Genomic DNA, 20,284 nt, shown 5'->3' with positions numbered 1-20,284 from the left:
CCTTGCTGTGCTCCTGGCACAAACCCACTCCCAGGATGGGGGCAGCCATGGATACACCAAACTGTACTGAAACACTGGGGACTGTGTGTTTTTGGAAAAACAGTGTGCTCTCTATTCACACACGAACTGCTTGAACTTCAATGAATCTCAACATGAACATCAGCCCTCCTGCCTCTCTCTTAGTCATAGATTTTTGGCCAGCACCAGATGCTGAGATTTCAGGATGCGTGAAGATGAAGGGGGGAAAAAAGGGAGGGGAAAGGAGAAAGAGGAGAAAGAAAAAAGAAGGGGGTGTGGGGGGAAAGCTAGGAAAAAACCCAACTTCCACTCTGTTGAATGTGATTTTTCTTTCACTGGATTATGGATTAATTATTCTTACTACACTGCAAAGCACCAAACTGCCTAATGATGGCACAATTCAAATGGCAAGAAGCCTGTTGCTTGATGTGCCTAAAATGCAGATCCAGGCTCAGTGGTATCTGTGCTGCACTCAGCTGCAGGGATGGAAGCAAAAAGAAAGGAGACCATTTGCAAAAAATAAATAAATCTGTAGCTACCATCCAATTTGGTTTTTCAATAAGCAGCATCCCAGAGTAAGGGGATATTTGTTCTATTAAAAATGCTTATTTAAGAACTCATTTTAGAGTTAATTTTTCATCCTGAAGGCTGCTTTAAAAATCAATCTCCTCTGTAAAAGAGGAGGAAAAACCCCTTATTTTTTCAAAACAGAGTTTTGTATTTCATCTGCAGTTAACAGAACACAGCTCCTCAAGCAAGCCAGATGATGCCAGATCAGTAGCACTACCCTTACATGATGAAGATAATTGAGTCATGGTACTTTTCAAGAGCTAATAATGTTAAGAATTACTTATTCCACCAAATGAACATTATCAAAAATTAATAGCATGCAGATTGTCATTATTGTGAAAGCCTCTGGACCTTACAGGGCAAGTAGCTTCAATTATTCAAAAATATTAACAAGTAATTTTAGTTTTTTCCATTTTTCTAACCTGGTTTTCCCATGTTTTCAGAGCACCTGCCTCAAAGAGTGTGCAAATTTTGTGATCTCCCTCTAAATCAAGCAAATGTCCTTCCAGGGGAAGTTTGCCAAGGGAGCCACAGGACCATCCCCACTCTCCCAGCCATACAAATTGCTCCTCACAGAGCCTGGAACAGCTGCCCCTTCCCCAGCCCACTAAGACCACACCTGGTCAGAGAGCACAGACACATGGGCCCAAAGAACTACTCCCAGTTCTCCCAGTCCCCATGGCAGCTCCTACCCTGGGTCCATCCTCTGGTGACTTGTGCAGCTCACAGGAAGCCAGTGCATCTCAACCAGTTATGGGCTGGGACCTTTTTCAATCCTAATAGCACAATCTAAATAAAAAATGACTTCACAGAACTTCACAGTTACTATTTTAAGCAACAAACCTGCTGTCTCCTCCTGGAATATGGGAGCAACCAACTCTCATCACTGGAGTGCCAAGTTGTGCCAATGAGGCTAGAGGAGCTCTCCCAAGCTGTCACCTTCTATAGCCACACAACATTTAAAGGCAACAGAAATTCCATTATCTTGGGGGGAAAGAAAAGAAGATGCATTTCAGTACCATCTCTCCAATCAAACACCCTTCTCATCACTATCAGTTAAGTGGGGAACATACAAGGCAGAAGTGGTGCAAGGCAGCTTTCAGGGAGCACCTATTGATCCCTCATAAATGATACCAGATACAAAACTTCTCTCTACAAGGTTTTCAGCAAGGACAAAGGTAAATGTCTCTAGGAAGTAGGAGAGTATTTTCCCACCCTGGTCGGGAGAGGCTGGCAGCACAACACATCGCTGCCTTCCCCACTCATCTCCAGCCCCCTGCAGCTCCCCTCCAAGGAGGAGCGGTGCTCCACAACGCTCTAGACCTACATCTTCCAGCACTCCACCTTCAGGACATTCCTGCTGCCTCACCGCAGCTCAACGGCCAGAGATCTTCAAACAGCGGCACAAGAGTGGTCTCTGGTGGAAGCTGATCGGATCTACAGCTCTGCCACCAAACGCACGGCCACCCAAGGCAAAGACCTTCACCCACAGCTGCCAGCAGTCCCTTCTTCTGAGCTGCAATACTGGGGCAGCCTGATGCACTATACCCTAAAAAGTGAGTTCTCAGACACACTTTTGGACTATTGATCAAGCTTCAATCACATCCCACCTTACCCCACCCAAATCTGCCAGAAAACTGAGTATGGGAAGAGCAGCTTTTCTGAGGTGTTTTCTTAGATGTGAACTGAAGAGAAGCTACAATGGAAACACTCAGTACCCCTTCAGAGCTGGAAGACAATCACCAGCCATCTGACAGCAGATAAGGAAGCAAGCAAGATAAGCACAGGCAACAAATGGTTGCTCAGGGCAGTGGCCCCACTAGTAAATGTGCAACCACAGTGAAAACATCAGAGCTCAGGCTCCTTCCCCAACATCAGGGTTTCAGTCCACTCATGCTTACTTCAGAATTGACACTGAGCAGTCTGAACCCAGCAGAAGTAGCATGAGGGGGGCAAAAATCTCATCCAAAAGTTCAGAGGAACTTGAAAACCATTGCAAAAATCCAATAACTAACATTCAATAGACCTTTCCTTGTCACTGGGGAGTTTGATCAAGCCAGACAACAGCAAGTGCCATGTTGGCTCCAACTGTCTTTAAATCAGGACTATGAAACAGAAAACAGAAGGGATAATGTCAATCAAAGAAAAAAAGAAAAAAAAGAAAAAAGAGAAAATCAAAGTGCTGGTCAGACAGCTTGTTTCCTTATTCCTGCTTTTAACACAGCATGAGTGATTTCCCAGTATTCAGACTGGACAGAGCCAAGCCAGGTTCTCGGGGCAGAATTCCCACCTGCACTAGGTTCTTTATAGACTAACTTGGAGAAAGTGGAATTAGGGAACACCAGAGGTAGGTCAGTACTTACTCAGACTCAACTACCTGCTCACGAGGCCAACAGGTGGATGCTGCCACGTTTCATTTCTTCCTTGCACGCCAAGTCACTGCCTTCAGTGCAGGCTGCCCCTCCAACCATTATGCAGGGGAAATTAAAGGGGAACGTGGGGAGAAGAAAGAGGCTTTTTGTTTTGGAGGTGGGGTGTTTTTGTTGTTTTCCTGGAGTAGGAAGTCATCCCTTCTAATTAGATGAAAATCCAGCACACATAAGGTGGCATCTCATAGATCTCATTTGATCAAAACTGGTGGGGGACTTTTCTTACTGAAGTCTGAGGTCTTGAGCTCCTCAGATGGGACAAGACATGGAGAACCTGAGTCAGACTCACCAATCTGCTTGAACAGAACAGCCTTTAGGTGTGTTTTCCTCTACTCACCCCTACTCTCAGGTCACCCTCAACTGCTTAAGTTTTCCTGCCTGGTGAATGGCAAAGATTAGGTACACACACTCAAATTCACCTTTTCTCTGCATTTTGGAGATCACCTGCAAGTTTCATGATGGCCTTACAAGAACTACACTCTAAGAAAAACACACATAAAAGTGGTCAAATACACCATTTTTTAATGCAGATTTGTAAAGTTTAAGCTCAGTTTTGAAAATTTAGGACATTTCACGAAAGAGCATTTGGTCCTCTTAAAAATTTCCCATTATCAATTAAATACTTCATGGAAAAACAACAATCAAGCATTTTTAATTAGGAAAAATGGATATTGCACATTATACCAAGAAATACAAAAGTCTGTTTCAGCAAGTTATTCCAGCAGTGTTATCAATTTCATCTTGATATCATTGACTAATACAAAAGTTTTCAGTTTAGTCCATAACATGTGCCCTGTCATTACAGAATAAAAATGTATCAAAGCATTTTTAAAACAAAGAGGAAGAAAAATTGGCTCCTTCAAGAACACAAAGCCTTCTGCCACGCAGCCAGCACCAGTCTCCTGGTAGATAAAACCCATTCCTACGGACAGATGCCTGTCAGATCACCTTACCAACACAAACTCCAATGCTGCTGCTAACGAGAAGCTGACCATACAGTATTTGGCACTGTCATTAAGGGTGCAAGTCACTGAGGGCTGCAATACCTGCCCACACTGTTCCCATTCTGCAGCTACCTCTCACTCTGCTTCTGGCCATACACCAGAGGGAAAAACACATGGTGGCAGAACCGTTGTGCAACTTCATTACAGTTGTTTGATTCTCTGAGGAATACCCTGGAACAGATTTCTGTGCATAACACTGGGTTGGAACCCTTAGCAGGGTTCAGGTGCTTCAGAAGGCACAAAACACTGAGGCAACTGCAAGGTATATAATGCACATCCAAAGAGCCAAACTGCCAGCCAGGGAAAAGCTACTACCAGAAGCAGCCACCAGTACACCCAGGGCAAAGACACCCTGGCACAGGCTGTGTTGTGGAATGTGCAGCTTGGCTTCCCCCTCCCTGCTGCCCAGCATCTCTCACTACAGAGCTGCAATCAGCAGCCCTGGCCCAGATGCAGCACTTCACAAAGCTCAGACATCTTTGCTTTCTGCCTCCCACAGCTGGCAGGAAGCCTCCCCTAGTACATCCTCCTGCCCTTCTGTGCATGGTTACAGACTGAAGCACAGCTGCATGCCCAGGCAACACCCACTGCTTAAGAAGCTGTACCTTGGACCTCTCCCAGTACCTCTTTGGATTGTTACACCTTCAATTTATGTTTTGCTTTGGAACAGACAACAAAGACATTCCAGTAATAGGTTTGCAAAGCCAATTCTACAGGGGCTGAAATTGCCAGCTGCCTCAATATCAAGGCAACAGATTCTATTGCCATGGTTTGGGAAATCTTAACATATCTCCTCCTCCCCCCTTAAAACACACACAATAAAACTCAGATTTTTTTTTTTTGCCTGAATACAAGATTCACCCACCATGGAACAGAAGATTCTACAATGAAGTCCCTGAGATGCATCTGTATGCTAGAAGATACAAACAATAACCTCTTCAGCACTAACTTTATATTTATTAGAAATGTTCTGCATTGCAACACATGGTTTATGAAAACCAATGCAGTTATAAAAAGGAGAAAATACAGCAGATCAAGTTTGCCCTTATATTTAAGCCTTAATTTAAAAACAATTAACCTAACAGTAACATTCAACTACTTCAATTGTAGTCAAAAGTAAAAAGCATGTAAGCAATGGGGAGCCACTGAAAAAACCCTACAACCTGTTCTAATTAGAGCAAGTTGTTTTGGCCTCAGTTTGTTTCCATCTCTCAACAGCCCTGCCTGAATGTAACTGTTTACTCCCTTAAAGGTCATAGACAGTTATTCCTCAAATGTATCTGAGCTGCATTTCAAGATGGTGGGATGAAGCAACAGCATTTTCCCACCATTCCTCACTGGAAGCAGGAGGAGCAGTCGAGGTACAGCACAGCCCCACAGTCAGCACCAACTGGCTCCTGGCTCAGACCTCTCACTGACTCCATCCCCAGTCTGGTGCAGAGGCACCAGCCCCATTACTGACACTGAGAATAAATCCAGCCCACCAGGCTTCTTTGGGAAGGGCACAGCAGCTGATATTCTTCCAGTATCTTTTTGTGTGATTTTTTGTTTGTTTGTTTTTTTTAAAAAAAGCTATCTCATATATAAATTACATTTACATTACTTTGGGATCCACTGGATTTTGGAACTAGCTGATGAGAAATACTTTATTGACCTTCCCAAGCAAGCTGAGTTTTTCCTGCTAGTGAAGAAAGCTTAAGGCACTAACACATTAATGCTGTCAGGAATGTGAAATAAGTTTGTTCTTCATGTACTGTTATACCAGTTCTTAGCAACATCTCTCCTGAAAAGGCACTAGATACATGGCAAACAATGGAGCTTTTGGAACTTCTGCTCAGCTAAGCTGCATAAAGTTAGCTGTTTGGACAGCTGAGTGGCTTTGCAATTTCCCCTTCTCTCCCTCCCCCCAATTCCCTACAAAAAAAGGCACCTATTTGTTTTATTATTGGTTTTGTATCCACAGGCTCTTGCAACCATGCAGTTCTATACAGCTGTGTATATGAGGGGTGTCATGACTATACTGAGAGCTTCTTGTATGATCGGTTATCTTACCTTCACAAGATACTGTTCTAGATACACAGATTTTGTGTCAGCAAAACCCATTACCAGTGGGTTCCTACCTGAGAAGAACTTAAGGTTCTGTATTGCTAGTCAGAATAATTCAATGATTAAACCTGGTGTAAGAAATTGCACTTTCCCATTCCTTCCCAAATCCCAAGGTCATTTCAAATTAAATACTAGACCCTTTTCTAAAGGGACATTTGTAATACAGCTACAAAGAGGTAGCTAAGTGGCACATGCCCATTTGATTTTCTTTTTTTCTGAAGTATACTCAGCCTTCATTTGCAACAACATTTTTTATAGGAGGTCTTGAAAGAAAAAAATCTCTATTCAGGTGGCACATGGAGAAACCACAGCCTGGAAGACAGAACTTGGAGGACAGCCTAATCTCCCTTCATGTCCATAACTGAAAACCAACAAGCATGGGGGATACCCAAGTGACTCAGCATGTGCAGGTGTGTAGCTGAAGAGGAGAGGAATGTCTACAGGCAGATCCCGTGCTCCTCCTGACATACAATAAGTTACTCTGAAGAACCATTCAGATCAAGCCCACCATTCGATCGATCTGTCTCATGTAGTTACTCTTCAGTGGCAGCAAGTACCTCCTCTCATCAGGAACTCTGTTGCACTGTTAACAAAACGAGAAGATTTCTAAGACCTCAGACAACAGCAGGCAGTGTCATACCCTCTGCCATCTCACAGGTGTTTCAGCATCCGTAACCACAGATTTCCTCCCAGTACAGAAAGCTGTACCCAGCAGTCCCTCCCTCACTGCAAACTTACAGCACAAACTACTCAAATGAGCAGCAAGTGTTTCCTCAGCCCAGGCTGCAAGCTTCCAAACACACATCAAACTACTGCAGCTTGTTGTTCAACTGAGACTTCCTTCACTATGACAACTGTGAATGTTTTTTAAAATAATGCTCTTTTTCTGCAGGACTGGGGGGAGGAGGAAAAGAACCACGCTAGAGCCTACCAGCAGAGATTTAAAAGAACTGTTCTGTATATAAAAAGTATCTATTTTAGTTGGTCATAGGCACTGGCTCCACAGCTCTGCACTCAGTTGATGCTTAGCCAAGAAAGGTCACCCCTACGTGCCTCAAAACCAAGCCATTCCGAGGGAAAAAAAACCAGTCCTGTTTAAATGACCCTCTACTTTTCTCTCCCCATCACAGCAACTTGGGAAGATTTTAAGGTCAAATAAAAATGGAAGGGAAAAATTACTGGAAATAAATGAACAAACTAATCGCTGCAAAATACTTAGAGAGGAGGAAGGTTTCACCTTCAACATAATCACCCTCACACTATTCTCATCCATTCATTCCACTGCTGAAAGTGTTTTTCACAAGGGAGCTTCTCAGATATTTGACATTTATAAAGGAAACACTGCAGAGCCCTGAAGTAACACTTTCTACTGCCTAACCCACTTCAACACACATCCCTTCTCCAGCAGCACTACTGGGAGCACTCTGCATTTTACTTACATTAGAACTGAAGTTGCCAGCCTTTAACTCGTTAGGTTTAATTTTTTCTGTGCTGTCTTCTTCTCCAGGGAGGATGTCTTGCCACAGTGAGTTCCGAAAACGTTCATCCACAGACACAATGTGTCCCTCAGTAGTAAACATATACTTATTTCCAGATTTATGCAGTGGATTTTCTTCATCAAACAGCTGAACAAGAGATGGGAGAGACAGTTAGAGCACGCATGCAACATTCTTCATGCCCCATCAACAGGAACTTAAAACTCATGCATGCATTGGAAGGATCACATACAAAGCACACTTTTCAATGTTAAATGGGCAACTGCTCTTAGAGCAAATGGAAATAAATAGCTTCAATGCAAGGGATTTATTTTAACAGTTAAAAGGGAATAGCAAAATAAAAACTTCTCTTACAACTTAAAGGGCCCTTATTTTTCTAAGCTGTGCTGTGCAGGCATTTCTAGGCTGGCATCCACTGTTTCTATTCAGTCACAGATTTATTTGTTTTTCCACACTAAAGGAGATTGAGAACAGTAGCTTAAGCAGTGTTGGCTCAAATGCTTTTTCCTGTGACTGCCAAAGCCTGATGGGGAGAAATAGGAGGCTGCTGCAAGGCAGGCAAAATGTCTGCAAGCAGTAATTTAGCTCCAAGCTGAGCAGCAGATTCCTTCAGCATTCAGTCTTGCTTCCTCTCTTTCCAGCTACCCCACAAAGAGCTGCCATCTCCCCAGCCAGCAGCTGCCCAAACCTCCAAGGTGAGGGTAGGGCTAAAGAAAGAAGAGCAGCACATTCTGGTACACTCTGATACCTGAACCCCTCTCTTCCCTGGATCACAGCACAGCTTCCAACTGACAATGTCCTGCTTGCTTGCTGTGCCACGTCTCTGCACAGCAGGTGCAGGAGAGCCTCTGTGAAATGAAATACATACATACCAGGTACAAATATTTACATGTTTCACTAAGAAAAAAGCTCTCCATTCGATCTTCCTTTGTCTTCTCTACAACATGGTGTAAGGTAGCATAGCCACACCTGCAAGATTTAAGATCAGTTTGGGCTTAGTTCCCAGGCATTCTGATTTCAAAGTGCTCCCTACATATTCCATAACTTCAAACCATTCCTGTTGTCACCAGCAGTGAAGTTAAAACGAAACAAGTCTCTTGTACAAGGAAGCACTGACTAATTATTGGTTTCTGGTATTCTGGTGGGACTGTCACCAGTGGCACGGCAGCTCAGCTATTGCATCATGCAGATTCACTAAGAGTTGTTCAAAGCAGCAAGGTGCTCTCCAGGCAGCCTGCACAGAAGGTGAGCAGGTGAGAAGCCCAGGTCTGGAAGTCTGGCCTCAGGCAAAGGCTTCTTCCCACGCTTACAAACGACAACTCTGCAAGCTGTCACACAGGGCACTTGTCATTCTTTCAGCCAACCCCCCCAGCATCTAAACCCCCCTTCCCTGCAGAATGGTGCTGGTTTATATCATCCTATGGTCAGTGCAGATTTGTCTACAAAAGCAGTAAATACCAACAGGTAAGTAAAAATTCACCCTTTGAGACTTTCAAGAGATCCAGCTACTCAGAATGAGCTACAGGATTCAGTTACTGTGTTGAGAGGAAGCTGATGTGCAACAGTGTTTAGCTTCGAGGCCATGACCCCAGGTCTGTTAAACACCACAGGGCCACGAGGTCAGAATTATTCTTACAGCAGCCACAGCAAAAACACCCCACAAGTCATTTTAACAGTTTTTAGCAACCAACCATCAACCATGCATTTGAAAAGGTAGTTAAAAAACAAGTTGTCACTGGACTAGAATTTCATTTTCAAATGAGAAAGAAATAATTGTTCAATAAATAAGTCACCACTTGTGGAGGGTTGGGTTTTCTGGTTCACCTACATTTGGTAGACTGGATTCTAGATAATATTTATATGATCAAATATATGTGTATGTCAGTGAGAGAAAACAAAGAACACTGAACACTCACTTGGCTTTTGTATATTTTTCCAAACTCTGTAGAATATCCATTCCAACATGGAGGTAAAAAGGGTTCTTTGTGGCCTAAATAAGGAAGACAGAAAAGAGTTAAGAGTCATCTTGTAAAAACAACACTTAAAACAAAGGCCTACTAGTATTGGACTCCTGTGTATTACAGCAAACTTATTTTCATAGGAACATGACTTAGATTACTCTGTGCAAGCTTATCACATTTCCTTTAGTGCAAATCCTAATAAAACTTGTAGTAAATTTAAACTCTTTGATAGGTTTCTTATAGCCAGAAAGTTATTGCAGTTTACTGTATCTTCTGCCAGCTGGAGACAGTGCCTCATTTTTGCCTCTCTTACTGAAAAGGCTACTTTCAAAGCAAACAACATAGCAACTAAATTGCGTAACAACCTACTGCCTAAACAGAGACCTTTGTAAAAGAGCAAGAAAATACAGAGGCACCAAATTTTAGCAGCCTTCTGGTGACCAAGTATGTGCCAGTGGCTGGAGGTAGAAAAAGTGACTTTCTGAACAAAAACCTTTTTTGCCAAAACATGAGCTGTAAGCTGAGAAAAGACAAGTACCTGATAAAGAAGGTATGTGGACTCCACAAGCTCTGGCCTCAGTGGGTAAAAGGGCACATCTGGAGCTTGCAATTGCCAGTTGTACCTTTCTGGGAGGGCTCCGTATCGTTTCCATATGGCATAGTAAAAAGCATGGAGACAAATAGCATCTTCCACATCTCCTATCAACACCTAGGCAGAACAACAGCTGTAAACGTGCACACTTAACACTGCAAGCCAGAAAATTGCTTTCCAGTGTATAAGAACGTGCCATATAATAAAACACACCCCTCATAATAAGAGAGAAAACCCCCCCGAAAACCCCAAGTGAATGTATCCAGTCCTTTGCACTAAAAGCTTTAGCAGAGCTCAGCCTCCCAACACAGTACACAAATGCTGAGACTAAATTAGGGAAATTAAAACACAGCAGAAAGCAGGTCAGGCCTTCCAGTATTGTGATGCTACTGCAGAGGCTGAACTGCCCCAAGACCCCCTCATCAGAGTGGCCAGATGTAACCCTCAGGTTGAAGCTCATCTTAGAATAGATCCTCAGGTTCATTCACAGCCTGGGATTACAACAAGCCTTTCTGACACCCCCTCTGCTGTGGCATTTATCTTTAACAGAATGAAAGTTTACCTGAAGTCCAGGAAAAAAGGCTTGCAAAGAGTCAATCCATGTGTTCATCAGCTGTCCTGTGAACATGTTTACATTAACATACAAAGGAGGGTCACCTTCACCTTCATTGCAAGCTTCTCGGCTGCCAAGTAACAATAAGCATGTGTGAATACTCACTGCTTGAGAAGAACACAGTGTATGTTTCATTTCACAGCACTGCCACCAGCAAAAAGAATGAGCCACAGATTTGTTATGCTAGGCTCAAGGTCACTTTGAAAAGCACCAAAATGTCAGTCATGCTTTCAGAAAACTAATTCATAAAGGTATGTACATCACACCCTCAAGTTATGTCAGCAGAATCTCTACCAAAAAGTCATGCTAGGTAAGATCACACCTTAAGTAGTACTAAATCAGCCAATTTAATATATTTCCTTTGCAGTTCTAGAGCCTTGTCTCAGCCTGACACTTACCAGCCTGGGCCACGTGTGCAACCTTGCACCAACAATGCTAAATAAATCAGTTGACTTAGGAGTGAAAGGGAATGATAAAATTTATTTCCATGTTCACTACCACAGAAATAAGATTTTGCTATAAAGAAAAAAAGAAACTACAGATTCTCCTAGGGTGACACAAAACACTACACAATCTTTCCTATCCTGTTGGGGTACTCAGTGCTTAAGGAACTGATCCTCAGGTGAAATGCCTTACCCTCTTCTTAAGTGGTTCTGAATGTTCCGATAAGCGTTGTTGAACATCTCCAAATCTTCCTTTTCTCCAAAGAGGATGTAAGACTTCAGAAGGTATTCATAGAATGAATCCGACCCTGCTCCCAAGCCACTTTGCTTTCCAACCCAGTGGCCAGTGTGAATATTCACAACATTTCCTTTCAGAACAGATAAAAAATTTAGTTTGAAGTTGCCAAGTACAATAATCAAGAACCAGAACTTAGAAATACATATTCAAAAAGTTTTAAGGATAAGTGATCAAAGATAATCACCCAAATAAAGTGTTACAGTGCACCCATCCAAGGAATTAGCACACATATGCAGGTTTTTAAGTACTTTTAGTCATCTCCCAAACTAATTATATTAACAGGGATACAAATGCAGTAACTTCAGTTTTACTTCCTGCTTCCAGGACAAATTTTGTCTTTGGAAACCTGTGCCCTAAGAAGTCATTCAGATACACCATTTTTCTTATGAAATTCCAAACTGCCATTTGGTCAAGACAAACCACAAGTACACAAGCAGAGAATGACTCAACAGCTACAGAAGCAGATCAACAAGGTTCACAGAACAAGAAAGAAACCTGAAGCATGATGGCCTCCTGCTATAGGAGACTGAGGAAGGTTAAAACACAGAGCCACCCAACCCAGCATCACCTCAGAGATTACCTAGCAGTCCAGTGTTGTTGCTCCTGAGACTCCAGAGTGCTTTGACAGCTCTCCTGGCCACCCACTCGAAGGTGGAATCTCCGAGCAGCCTGCTGAGGATACCAAACTCCACCAGCAAGGAACCAGCTCCTGCAGTGCAGGTTTCATTGTGGCTGTCTGGAGGAACCCCCGTCTTCAGATTGACCTGTGAGGCAGGGAGACAGCGTGCTCACAGGAAGCAGGCAGGTGCCCCTGGAACAGTTGGGCTCCCGGCTGCAGTCTTGTACTGATAATGAAACCTTTTCATTAGTTTTTGAAATAGGTAGCAGCCAAAGTGCAGATGATAGTCAGAATGGCAGCATAACGCTGCTTGCTCAAAAAGCTTTCCTCAAGTATTCCTGAAATTCATCTTCCAACTTTGTAACATCATGCTCAAGGTGGGCAATCCTAATTTTGCTACTCTTATACTTGCTAAACCTTCCAAATTTCAGTCCTTTTTTTCATAATTTCTACTAAACATTCTGGCTCTTCCAAGGGTGATGCAAGTACTGCTTCTCTTCATGTAGTGCCCTTGAAACCAAGAGCTTCCTCAGTGAATGCTCCTCAACTTCCCCAAGGAACAAAATGCTGAAGGGGAAGTTACACCACCCTCAAATGCTTTACTGGACTCTGAGGAGAAGTGGAAGTTACTGTTTCTACAGCCTGACAGGTCTGAAGGAAAAGCAGTGCTGCTGTCCCTAGAAATTAGAATTAGTCAGGCAAGAGCTAATTAGTTTTACAGCTCAGAGTTGCTCCACTATAAATAACATCCTTCTCTATGTGAACTGCATCTGCTTAAAACAAGATGGAGTATTCAGGAATACTGCAGTACTGAGTAATATTCCATAAAATTACAAATTCCAAGACCAGTATGACAAATACTTTAGATGAGCTTTATTTTATCCCAATTCTCTTAGTACCAAGTCACCAATAAAGACACTTTCCTAGGCTATTTGCCTTTAAAGTGCTTCTTGTTAATCTTACTGACAGCAGTGTTTGCTGCTGCATGATGTATAGGAAGAAAGTGCTTGGCAGGGCACGTTCCAGCCAAAGAGCAGGGAAACAAATGTCTCCTGACCCATGGGGAACAATATACACAGTGAAAAAACAGCCTGAAGAAAACATTTACTAGACATAAGGAGCAATTTATGTATTGTCCATGTCACCATAACTTAGCACAGTTTCCCCCCCCGGCCATTTAATGTGCCTCAGAGCATGTTCAATACCCCAAGTGCAGGTACAAAAGCCCACACTGAGCACAGAACTCCAGCTGTGGGACAGGTGAATTCCTGCTTTTGGATTATTTCCCCATGGTGTTGGTGTGCTCACTTACCCGAGGATATGGAATTCCAGTTTTGGTGTTCTCAAAGGCTGGAAGTAGTCTCACTGCCAGGTCATGAGCCATGTGCAACAGCTCATTATCATAATCCTTAATGGTCATATCACCAAAAGGCTGTTTGCTGTCTGTTATTATGATGTGGGCAGAAAGCAGGCTTCCCAAAACCCTACAGGAAAAGACCTTGTTTTTACATCTGATCTGAACCTAGCTAGACCCTTACCATTACCATGTTTAACAGGTGCACCTTACAGCCACCACAGAAAGAAATCTGCTTTATTCACCATCAGTAGTGAAAGCATCTAGAAGTCTTGATGCTTGTCACCCACAGTAATCCCAAAACCCAGTTCTGCAGAATTTACCTAACCCAGCAGCTCCTCACAACACATCAGGTCTATTTATGAGTGAAGACCTCCTTGCCCCAACTGTTTTGCTGCTCCAAATGACAGTAAGGTAGCTATATAAAGTTAATATTTGGAAAAAAGAAAGCCTAGCCAAGTTAAGCAGCAATTGAATAGACACTGATTAAGACATTCAGATAATCAAGCCATTTAAAAATCAGACAGCATCTAAAATTAATCTCTGAGACAGAAAGGCCTGTTTTTCATCTAAAATAAAAGTGAAAGCAAGCAGAAGGTCCCAGAAGAAAACCAAAACAAGGAAAACCTGTCAGCAGGGTTGTTTGTTGTGCACAGACTGGAGTCTGTGCTGCAAGAGCAGCAACAAAAACGCAGTAGTCTGCAAGCCAAAGACAGCTGAGACTCCTGTTGTACCACTGCTTCAAGGCACATGGGACTCATTGTTTTAATTATGAAAGGATGAAACATTTTCATAAAAGGTTAAAAAACCTTACTCAAGGAACAATTATGGCATAAAGCCTACCAAAGACATCCTTCTCAATTATTTTTCTTTGGCTCTTCTACAGATGCCCAGCAAGCCTTTAACCTTGGTGCTGTTCTAAAGACAGAAACTTGGACATACCTGATTGTCGCCTCAAAAACTTGGACCGTTGAGTCTTTATCAAATGAAACTGTGTCAATCACCAACTTCACTGCTTTCTGGAATTCCGAGGAGTTTCCCATTACCTTTCACATAAAAACAAAGTGATTTTGTCCAATTGTTGCTTCAGAGGAGGGTGGCAGAAAAGAATGGCAAGCTCACATTTCAGACCAACAGACACACTTCAGCACGTACAGCACATAGTGCTTCAAGCTCCTGCTAAGACGACTTCTCAGAATGTTACCCATCCTACCAACACATAAAAGTACATTTTTTTAAAGTGTGTTAAAACAGGGAAATCCATAAAGATGTATTTTTGTCCCTTTTACTAATCTATGCACTCATGTATTCTTCCACCCCCAACATCAGCCTTGTAGGGGTGATCTAGTCACCTTGTAGGTGACTCTTCAGATCTAGTAGACCGAGTGTTTTATCTGCTTAAATTATCAGTTTAGGAGTTCAATTTAGCTTAAAAGATAACTCAACTTGCAGGGTGATGAAGTCTGATTTGACATTTACTTGACCAGGGGAGTCCAACCTTTCAGGCTTCTGACTCAACACTGCCTGCTGTGCCCAGGAGCTCCCTCAGGATAGTGTTCTATAAGTAAACCTTAGTAATTGATTTCCAGTATATCCAGAGACAGATGGAAATTCAGCCCAAGCTTCAAGGAAGCGGGATTGTGGAAGGAAAACACAGACTCCTGACTGCCTAAGTTCATGGTAAGGCTGGGAACCTACTAGGCTCTTTGACCATCCAAACCCCAGGCACCAGCCAGTCTGCTGTTTCCAATACACAGATCCAGCAGGAAAGCATTCCCATAGATCTGAGCAGATGCAGAGCAGAACAGGCTTTCACCACGCAGAAGCTTCTGAAACATGCGAGATTCTAAGAACCGCAAGTTCTACATTTGAGCCAAAAAGTTCTGTGCTGCCCCAGAAGGTACACACAGCTCAGGGAGCCACCGGTGCACGCGGGCAGGAGGGCAACTGTTGGGCCAAAGCACCATCAGCCACGTCGCACAGATCCCGAGCTGCTGTTTCGGTTAAAAACGTTTTCCTCACTTCCTGGTTTCAGTTCTGTTCGTTACGGCCAGGTTCAGCTTAACAGCTGAGACCTTCTCACCACAGAGCTGCAATCCCACGCTACAAATGGGAAGTGTTTTCCAAGCCAAAGCACACACGCAGGCCTTGCAGACACCACCTTCTGCACCAGAGGAGGGAAACACACCACAGATCCAGGGCGTCAACAAGCCCTGAGTACAGGCCAGTGGGCCAAGAATCCACTCTGGCTGAAAAAATGAGCCTGTGAAACATAAGGGGTCTCTAAATATCCTGAAGGAGTTCAGGGAAGGGGCTCCTCTCCATGACACCATGCTACTGGAACTAGTAAAGTAAAAGTGAGTTGATTCTCATATTATCTTCAGATTTGAAGAGAAACGCATACGATGGTGCAGGCAAGAAGCAGCTTTTGGGAAGCAGCTCTTCAGCTTTCAGTCAGGCCCTCTCTGCCAAGCAAAACACTCAACAGCTCTTTCAGTCTCCTCAAACAAGATGAACACTCCTCCTGACGCATCTCTCAGCAACACATACATGTCCCAACTGAAATCCACCCTTCCTGAACACCACAGTACAGCAGTCTTCCAAAAGACAGCTCAACTGAGCCCTGAGGAAGATCTCCAAAATGTCCTCCATCTCTTTTGGGAATCTCTCCTGATGCATGCCCATGTACTCTGACCCAGCACCACCTTCTTCTCAGAAGTGAAGGATTTAATAACCTTGAATCTCTATGAAACATCAGCACTTTCTGTATTTGTAACATTAACACACAACAACTGAACAGCATTTAAATGTTCCCTTAGGCCAATCACAGCCATAGTGGCTGAGCTGAGCAAAATGTTCACAGAATGGTTTGGGTTGGAAGGGACCTTAAAAACCGTCCAGTCCCACCCCTGCATGGGCAGGGACACCTCCCACCAGCCCAGGCTGCTCCAAGCCCCATCCAACCTGCCCTTCAACACTGCCAGGGATGGGGCAGCCACAGCTTCCCTGGGCAGCCTGGGCCAGGGTCTCACCACCCTCACAGCAAAGAATTTCCTCCTAATGTCCAACCTAAATCTCCCATCTTCCAGTTTAACGTCATCCCCCCTTGTCCTCTCCCTCCCTGCCCTTGTCCCAAGCCCCTCCCCAGCTTTCCTGGAGCCCCTTCAGGCACTGGAAGCTGCTCTCAGGTCTCCCTGGAGCCCTCCCGCCCCCAGGCCGAACCCCCCAGCCCTCCATGACACGACCCTGAGCTGAGACGTGGCGGGCAGCCCGGGCCAGGCCCTGCAGGGGGGTCTCCCAACCCCTCCCCGCCCGGGCACTCACCGCCAGCGTGTCCAGCGCGTCGATCAGCGTCAGCGAGTAGTTTCCCAGCACGTCGTTGATGTTGAGGTTGGAGCTGGAAGAGCAGAGTCGAGCGTCAGGCCGCGCCGCGCCCGGGCCCAGGCCCGGCCACCGCCTCCCTCCCTCCAGCCCGGCGCACTCACGGGTCGCGGCGGTCGGGGCCGCGGCCCCGGCAGTGGAGAGGGTCGAGCTCGTCGCGGGGGAAGGCGTGCTGCATGTAGCTGTCGTAGCCGAAAACGAACATGCCGCGGGCGGCATCGCGCAGCCGGGCGCGCAGCTGCGGCGGGAAGGCCCCGCTGTACCGCCGCTCGTACTCATCGCCCGCCGGCCCGCCCGGCCCGCGCAGCGAGCCCCAGTGCCGGGAGCCGCCGGGCGGCCCGAGGGCGGCGGGCGGCGGGAACGGGAAGCGCAGCCGCAGGCAGAAGCCCGGAGCCAGCGCGGGGAGCAGCGCCAGCAGCGCCTGCAGCCCCAGCCTCAGCAGCAGCAGCCCCAGCAGCAGCGACCGCCACTGCATGGCCGCGCCGCCCGCATCGTTCCCTCAGGCCGCCGCCCCCGTCTCCTCGGGCGGGCGGAAGGGAAGCACGGAGGCGGGGCCGCCGCTCGTCACAGCGCCGGGCACGGCGTCACCGCGGGGCAGAGCCGGAGCCGCGGGGCAGAGCCGGAGCCGCCGGGCACCGCGGGTGCCAGGCCCGGCTGCCAGCCGCCAGCCCCGGCGGGACTCCCCGCGAAGGCCGGGGTTGATCTTCCCCCTCTCTCCACTCTCAAGACTCTGGTGATAATTTAAATTTTAGATTTCGCACGTGACAGCTTTTCCTCTCACCTCTTGGCGCTGTTTGCTGAATAATAAGGGTCGTGAACTCCCCCCCCGGCAGATCGTTCTAAGGAGGAACACAGATGGGGCCAATAAATGCGTTCAGCAGCTGGAACGAAGCCGTCACCAGGAACGTTTCACAGAGCGGCTGCCCAACACCAAGCACAAGGCTGAGGGCGCTCCCAAAATGAAGTTATGTCATGAATGCTCCTACCAGAATCCAGAGAACCCACTCTGCTCACTCTTTCTCCACCAGGAAACAAAATTCAACTTTTTTAACAAAAATATGAAATTTGGAATTAGCCACATTCATATCCTCAGCATCACCCCTTTATGACAGCATTTAAAAAGTGAAGTTTCCTAATTATATCAAGAAAGAGTTCTTGAATTTGCTGCTTAACCGTATCTGCCTGCGTGGAAGTGATACCACCCCTTCTCTTCATTGCTAGAGGAGAGCTCCAAGGAGTTAACCTGTAGGTCATCTGTCAGAGAAGCAAAAATAATTCCATTTTGGCATAGATATATTTACCTGGAGTAATTGTGTTCTCCACAATTTGGTAACGAGGACTTTTTACATATGTCTAACAGTAATAAAAGCAGCTGTACAGATGAACATGCAAAATAATGGTTTTCAACAACACTTTATTGAAGCACTTCCAAATGATCACAATGATAGATGTTGCCTTTAACAGAATAAAACCTGTCATGTCATAATTAAAAGGCACTAATCCTGGCACAAAGGTCTACTTACCCACCTTCCACTGTGATGGAAATAAACCCACCAATTTTTTACTTCTCCTTTCAAAGAGTGTTTGCACACCCCCTTCGAGTGCCATTCCGTGTTTGTCATGGAAGTGACACGTAAAAGAAAACCCCGATGTTTCACCAAGGCATACTTCACCCTTCAGCTTCTGTAGTCCTAAAACAATGGACTACTCAGTGAAGGCTCATGATTCAGTGAGACGAGTCATTCCACACATGTTTTTGGGAATAAACATCCTGAAAAGCACATACCAGTCTCAGGCATTCTCACATTTACTTGTCCCTTCACACAACTCCCTGCTCTGCTGTTGGTGCAACTGCCAAGGCCCCACTCTCAGCAAGACAGCCCCGAAACCCCCCTCACAGCCCCTGCTCGGGATTCACGCCGCTCCCGAATCGGGGTAAGGGCAGCAGCAATCCCAAGGGAGCAAGGCTGGGACATGCTGAGGGGGGAAGAGCAGCTCTTCCATTCAGGAAACAGGCACAAAGCAAACCATGACATGCCATTGCACAGCCAAAGGAACTATCAAATTAAACCTTTGAAAAGTCAAAAGCTTGATAAACCCGCTAAGTCCTACTTCAAGTTATTATAGATCCCTGCACAACATTCCTATATTAATTGAACCAGAGAGACTGTTTAAGGCATCTTCTTTGGCCTCCTTTCTCCTGTCAGAAAGATTATGCACTTTTATGTGTCGGCATCCAAAAAGCACCACCTTTCCAACCTATTTCCATAAAGATGCAAAGAGAAAACACAGATCTACAAGAAACTAGCCACTCAGATCCACAGCTCATGAAACAGCTCCACACTTGGGCACTTCTCATGTTGCCAAGTGGTAGGACAGAACTGCTCTGTGCAACTGCCAAGACACTCAGCTGTACTGCAGGTGATGATGATGAGAATCATGCTGCCCTGTAATTGCACTTAAAGAAACCATCCACGCTGAAGGTGACAGGACATTAACACCCCAAGGAAAACCTTCACACACCTGGTGCTGTGGGTGCACACACAGACATTCCTTCCCAGTCTAGTCTAGAGACGTACTGCTCTATCATCAGGAAAAGCCATCACATGTACTGAACAAAACTAACAAGAATTTAAGGGTTGACAGCTATGTTAAATCATCAGGATGCCATGCAATATATGAACCAACACATCACAAGGTCATAAAGGTAAGACTGGTGTCTCCTTGCATGCATATTCATGACCAAGAGTTCTCTCTGCCTCAGTATCTGCCTTTTCACAAGACCCAGTTCTCTTAATATGCTAAGAGTTGAGACCTGCTGCAGATCAACCAGAAGACAGTTGCAGGACTACAGCTATTGACATTCAAGTACAATAATTTCTGTTACTAAAATGCATCCCCAAAAGCAAGTCAAGAGAATTGGAAATTGAGTCAGCCTTTTTACTGTCCAGGCTCACTGCAGAGCCTGAGACAAGTAATTATGACAGCAGATCAGCCCAATAGATTTCTAGGAGCAGAACACAGCTGTAGCATCCAAGTTCAGCAGACAACACTGCTAACGCCGATCTTAGGCTCCACAGAACAGAAAAAGGTTTAACCTTAGAATTAGCTGTGCCAGATGAGCAAGTAGTTTTCCCAGTCCAAGGCTGAAAGGTGGAGAGAACAGCCTCATTTCTCTGGAAAGGCTTTCTACATCTCCCTCTGTTTCAAAATGAAGGCAGCTGGCAAGTTAATCAAGCCCTGAAACAGAAAAAATGCAATCCTCTGCACTGGACTTGAAGAGCCTCTTCAAGGTCTACAAATCTGCCACGTGAGCAACTAAAGGCATCTGGAAGAACAGCACAAGAGTAGCCGTGAAAACCTAGTGGAGTCATTCTGAAGAAATGCAAATGCACTTTTT

General features: G+C 45.1%; 1 protein-coding gene across 1 annotated transcript; it reads right to left on the bottom strand.

The window, feature by feature from the left end:
- Positions 1 to 3,519: 3,519 nt before the first annotated feature.
- Positions 3,520 to 17,400, bottom strand: EDEM1 (ER degradation enhancing alpha-mannosidase like protein 1). The gene is made up of 12 exons (XM_051627274.1): positions 16,989 to 17,400; positions 16,828 to 16,900; positions 14,446 to 14,549; positions 13,462 to 13,633; positions 12,111 to 12,294; positions 11,426 to 11,600; positions 10,739 to 10,859; positions 10,123 to 10,293; positions 9,540 to 9,613; positions 8,496 to 8,592; positions 7,567 to 7,752; positions 3,520 to 6,710 (listed from the first exon to the last, which is right to left on the bottom strand). The coding sequence occupies exons 1-12, from the start codon at positions 17,357 to 17,359 to the stop codon at positions 6,621 to 6,623; spliced, it is 1,818 nt and encodes a 605-aa protein (XP_051483234.1). The 5' UTR covers positions 17,360 to 17,400; the 3' UTR covers positions 3,520 to 6,620.
- Between the last annotated feature and the right edge of the window lie 2,884 nt (positions 17,401 to 20,284).

This window comes from Apus apus, chromosome 9 (genome assembly GCF_020740795.1).
Source record: "Apus apus isolate bApuApu2 chromosome 9, bApuApu2.pri.cur, whole genome shotgun sequence".
Classification (NCBI taxonomy): Eukaryota; Metazoa; Chordata; class Aves; order Apodiformes; family Apodidae; genus Apus; species Apus apus.
This window is presented reverse-complemented; position numbering and strand designations above follow the sequence as displayed.

Bases quoted from the DNA above. Each gene is read 5' to 3' on its own strand.
- EDEM1 (XM_051627274.1), bottom strand. From the start codon at position 17,359: ATGCAGTGGCGGTCGCTGCTGCTGGGGCTGCTGCTGCTGAGGCTGGGG. The intron at 12,295-13,461 runs GTAAGTGAGCAC...CCTGCCTCACAG, and splicing joins CTGGAATTCCATATCCTCGG to GTCAATCTGAAGACGGGGGT. The intron at 10,294-10,738 runs GTAAACTTTCAT...TGTTCTGCCTAG, and splicing joins CCTTTTTTCCTGGACTTCAG to GTGTTGATAGGAGATGTGGA.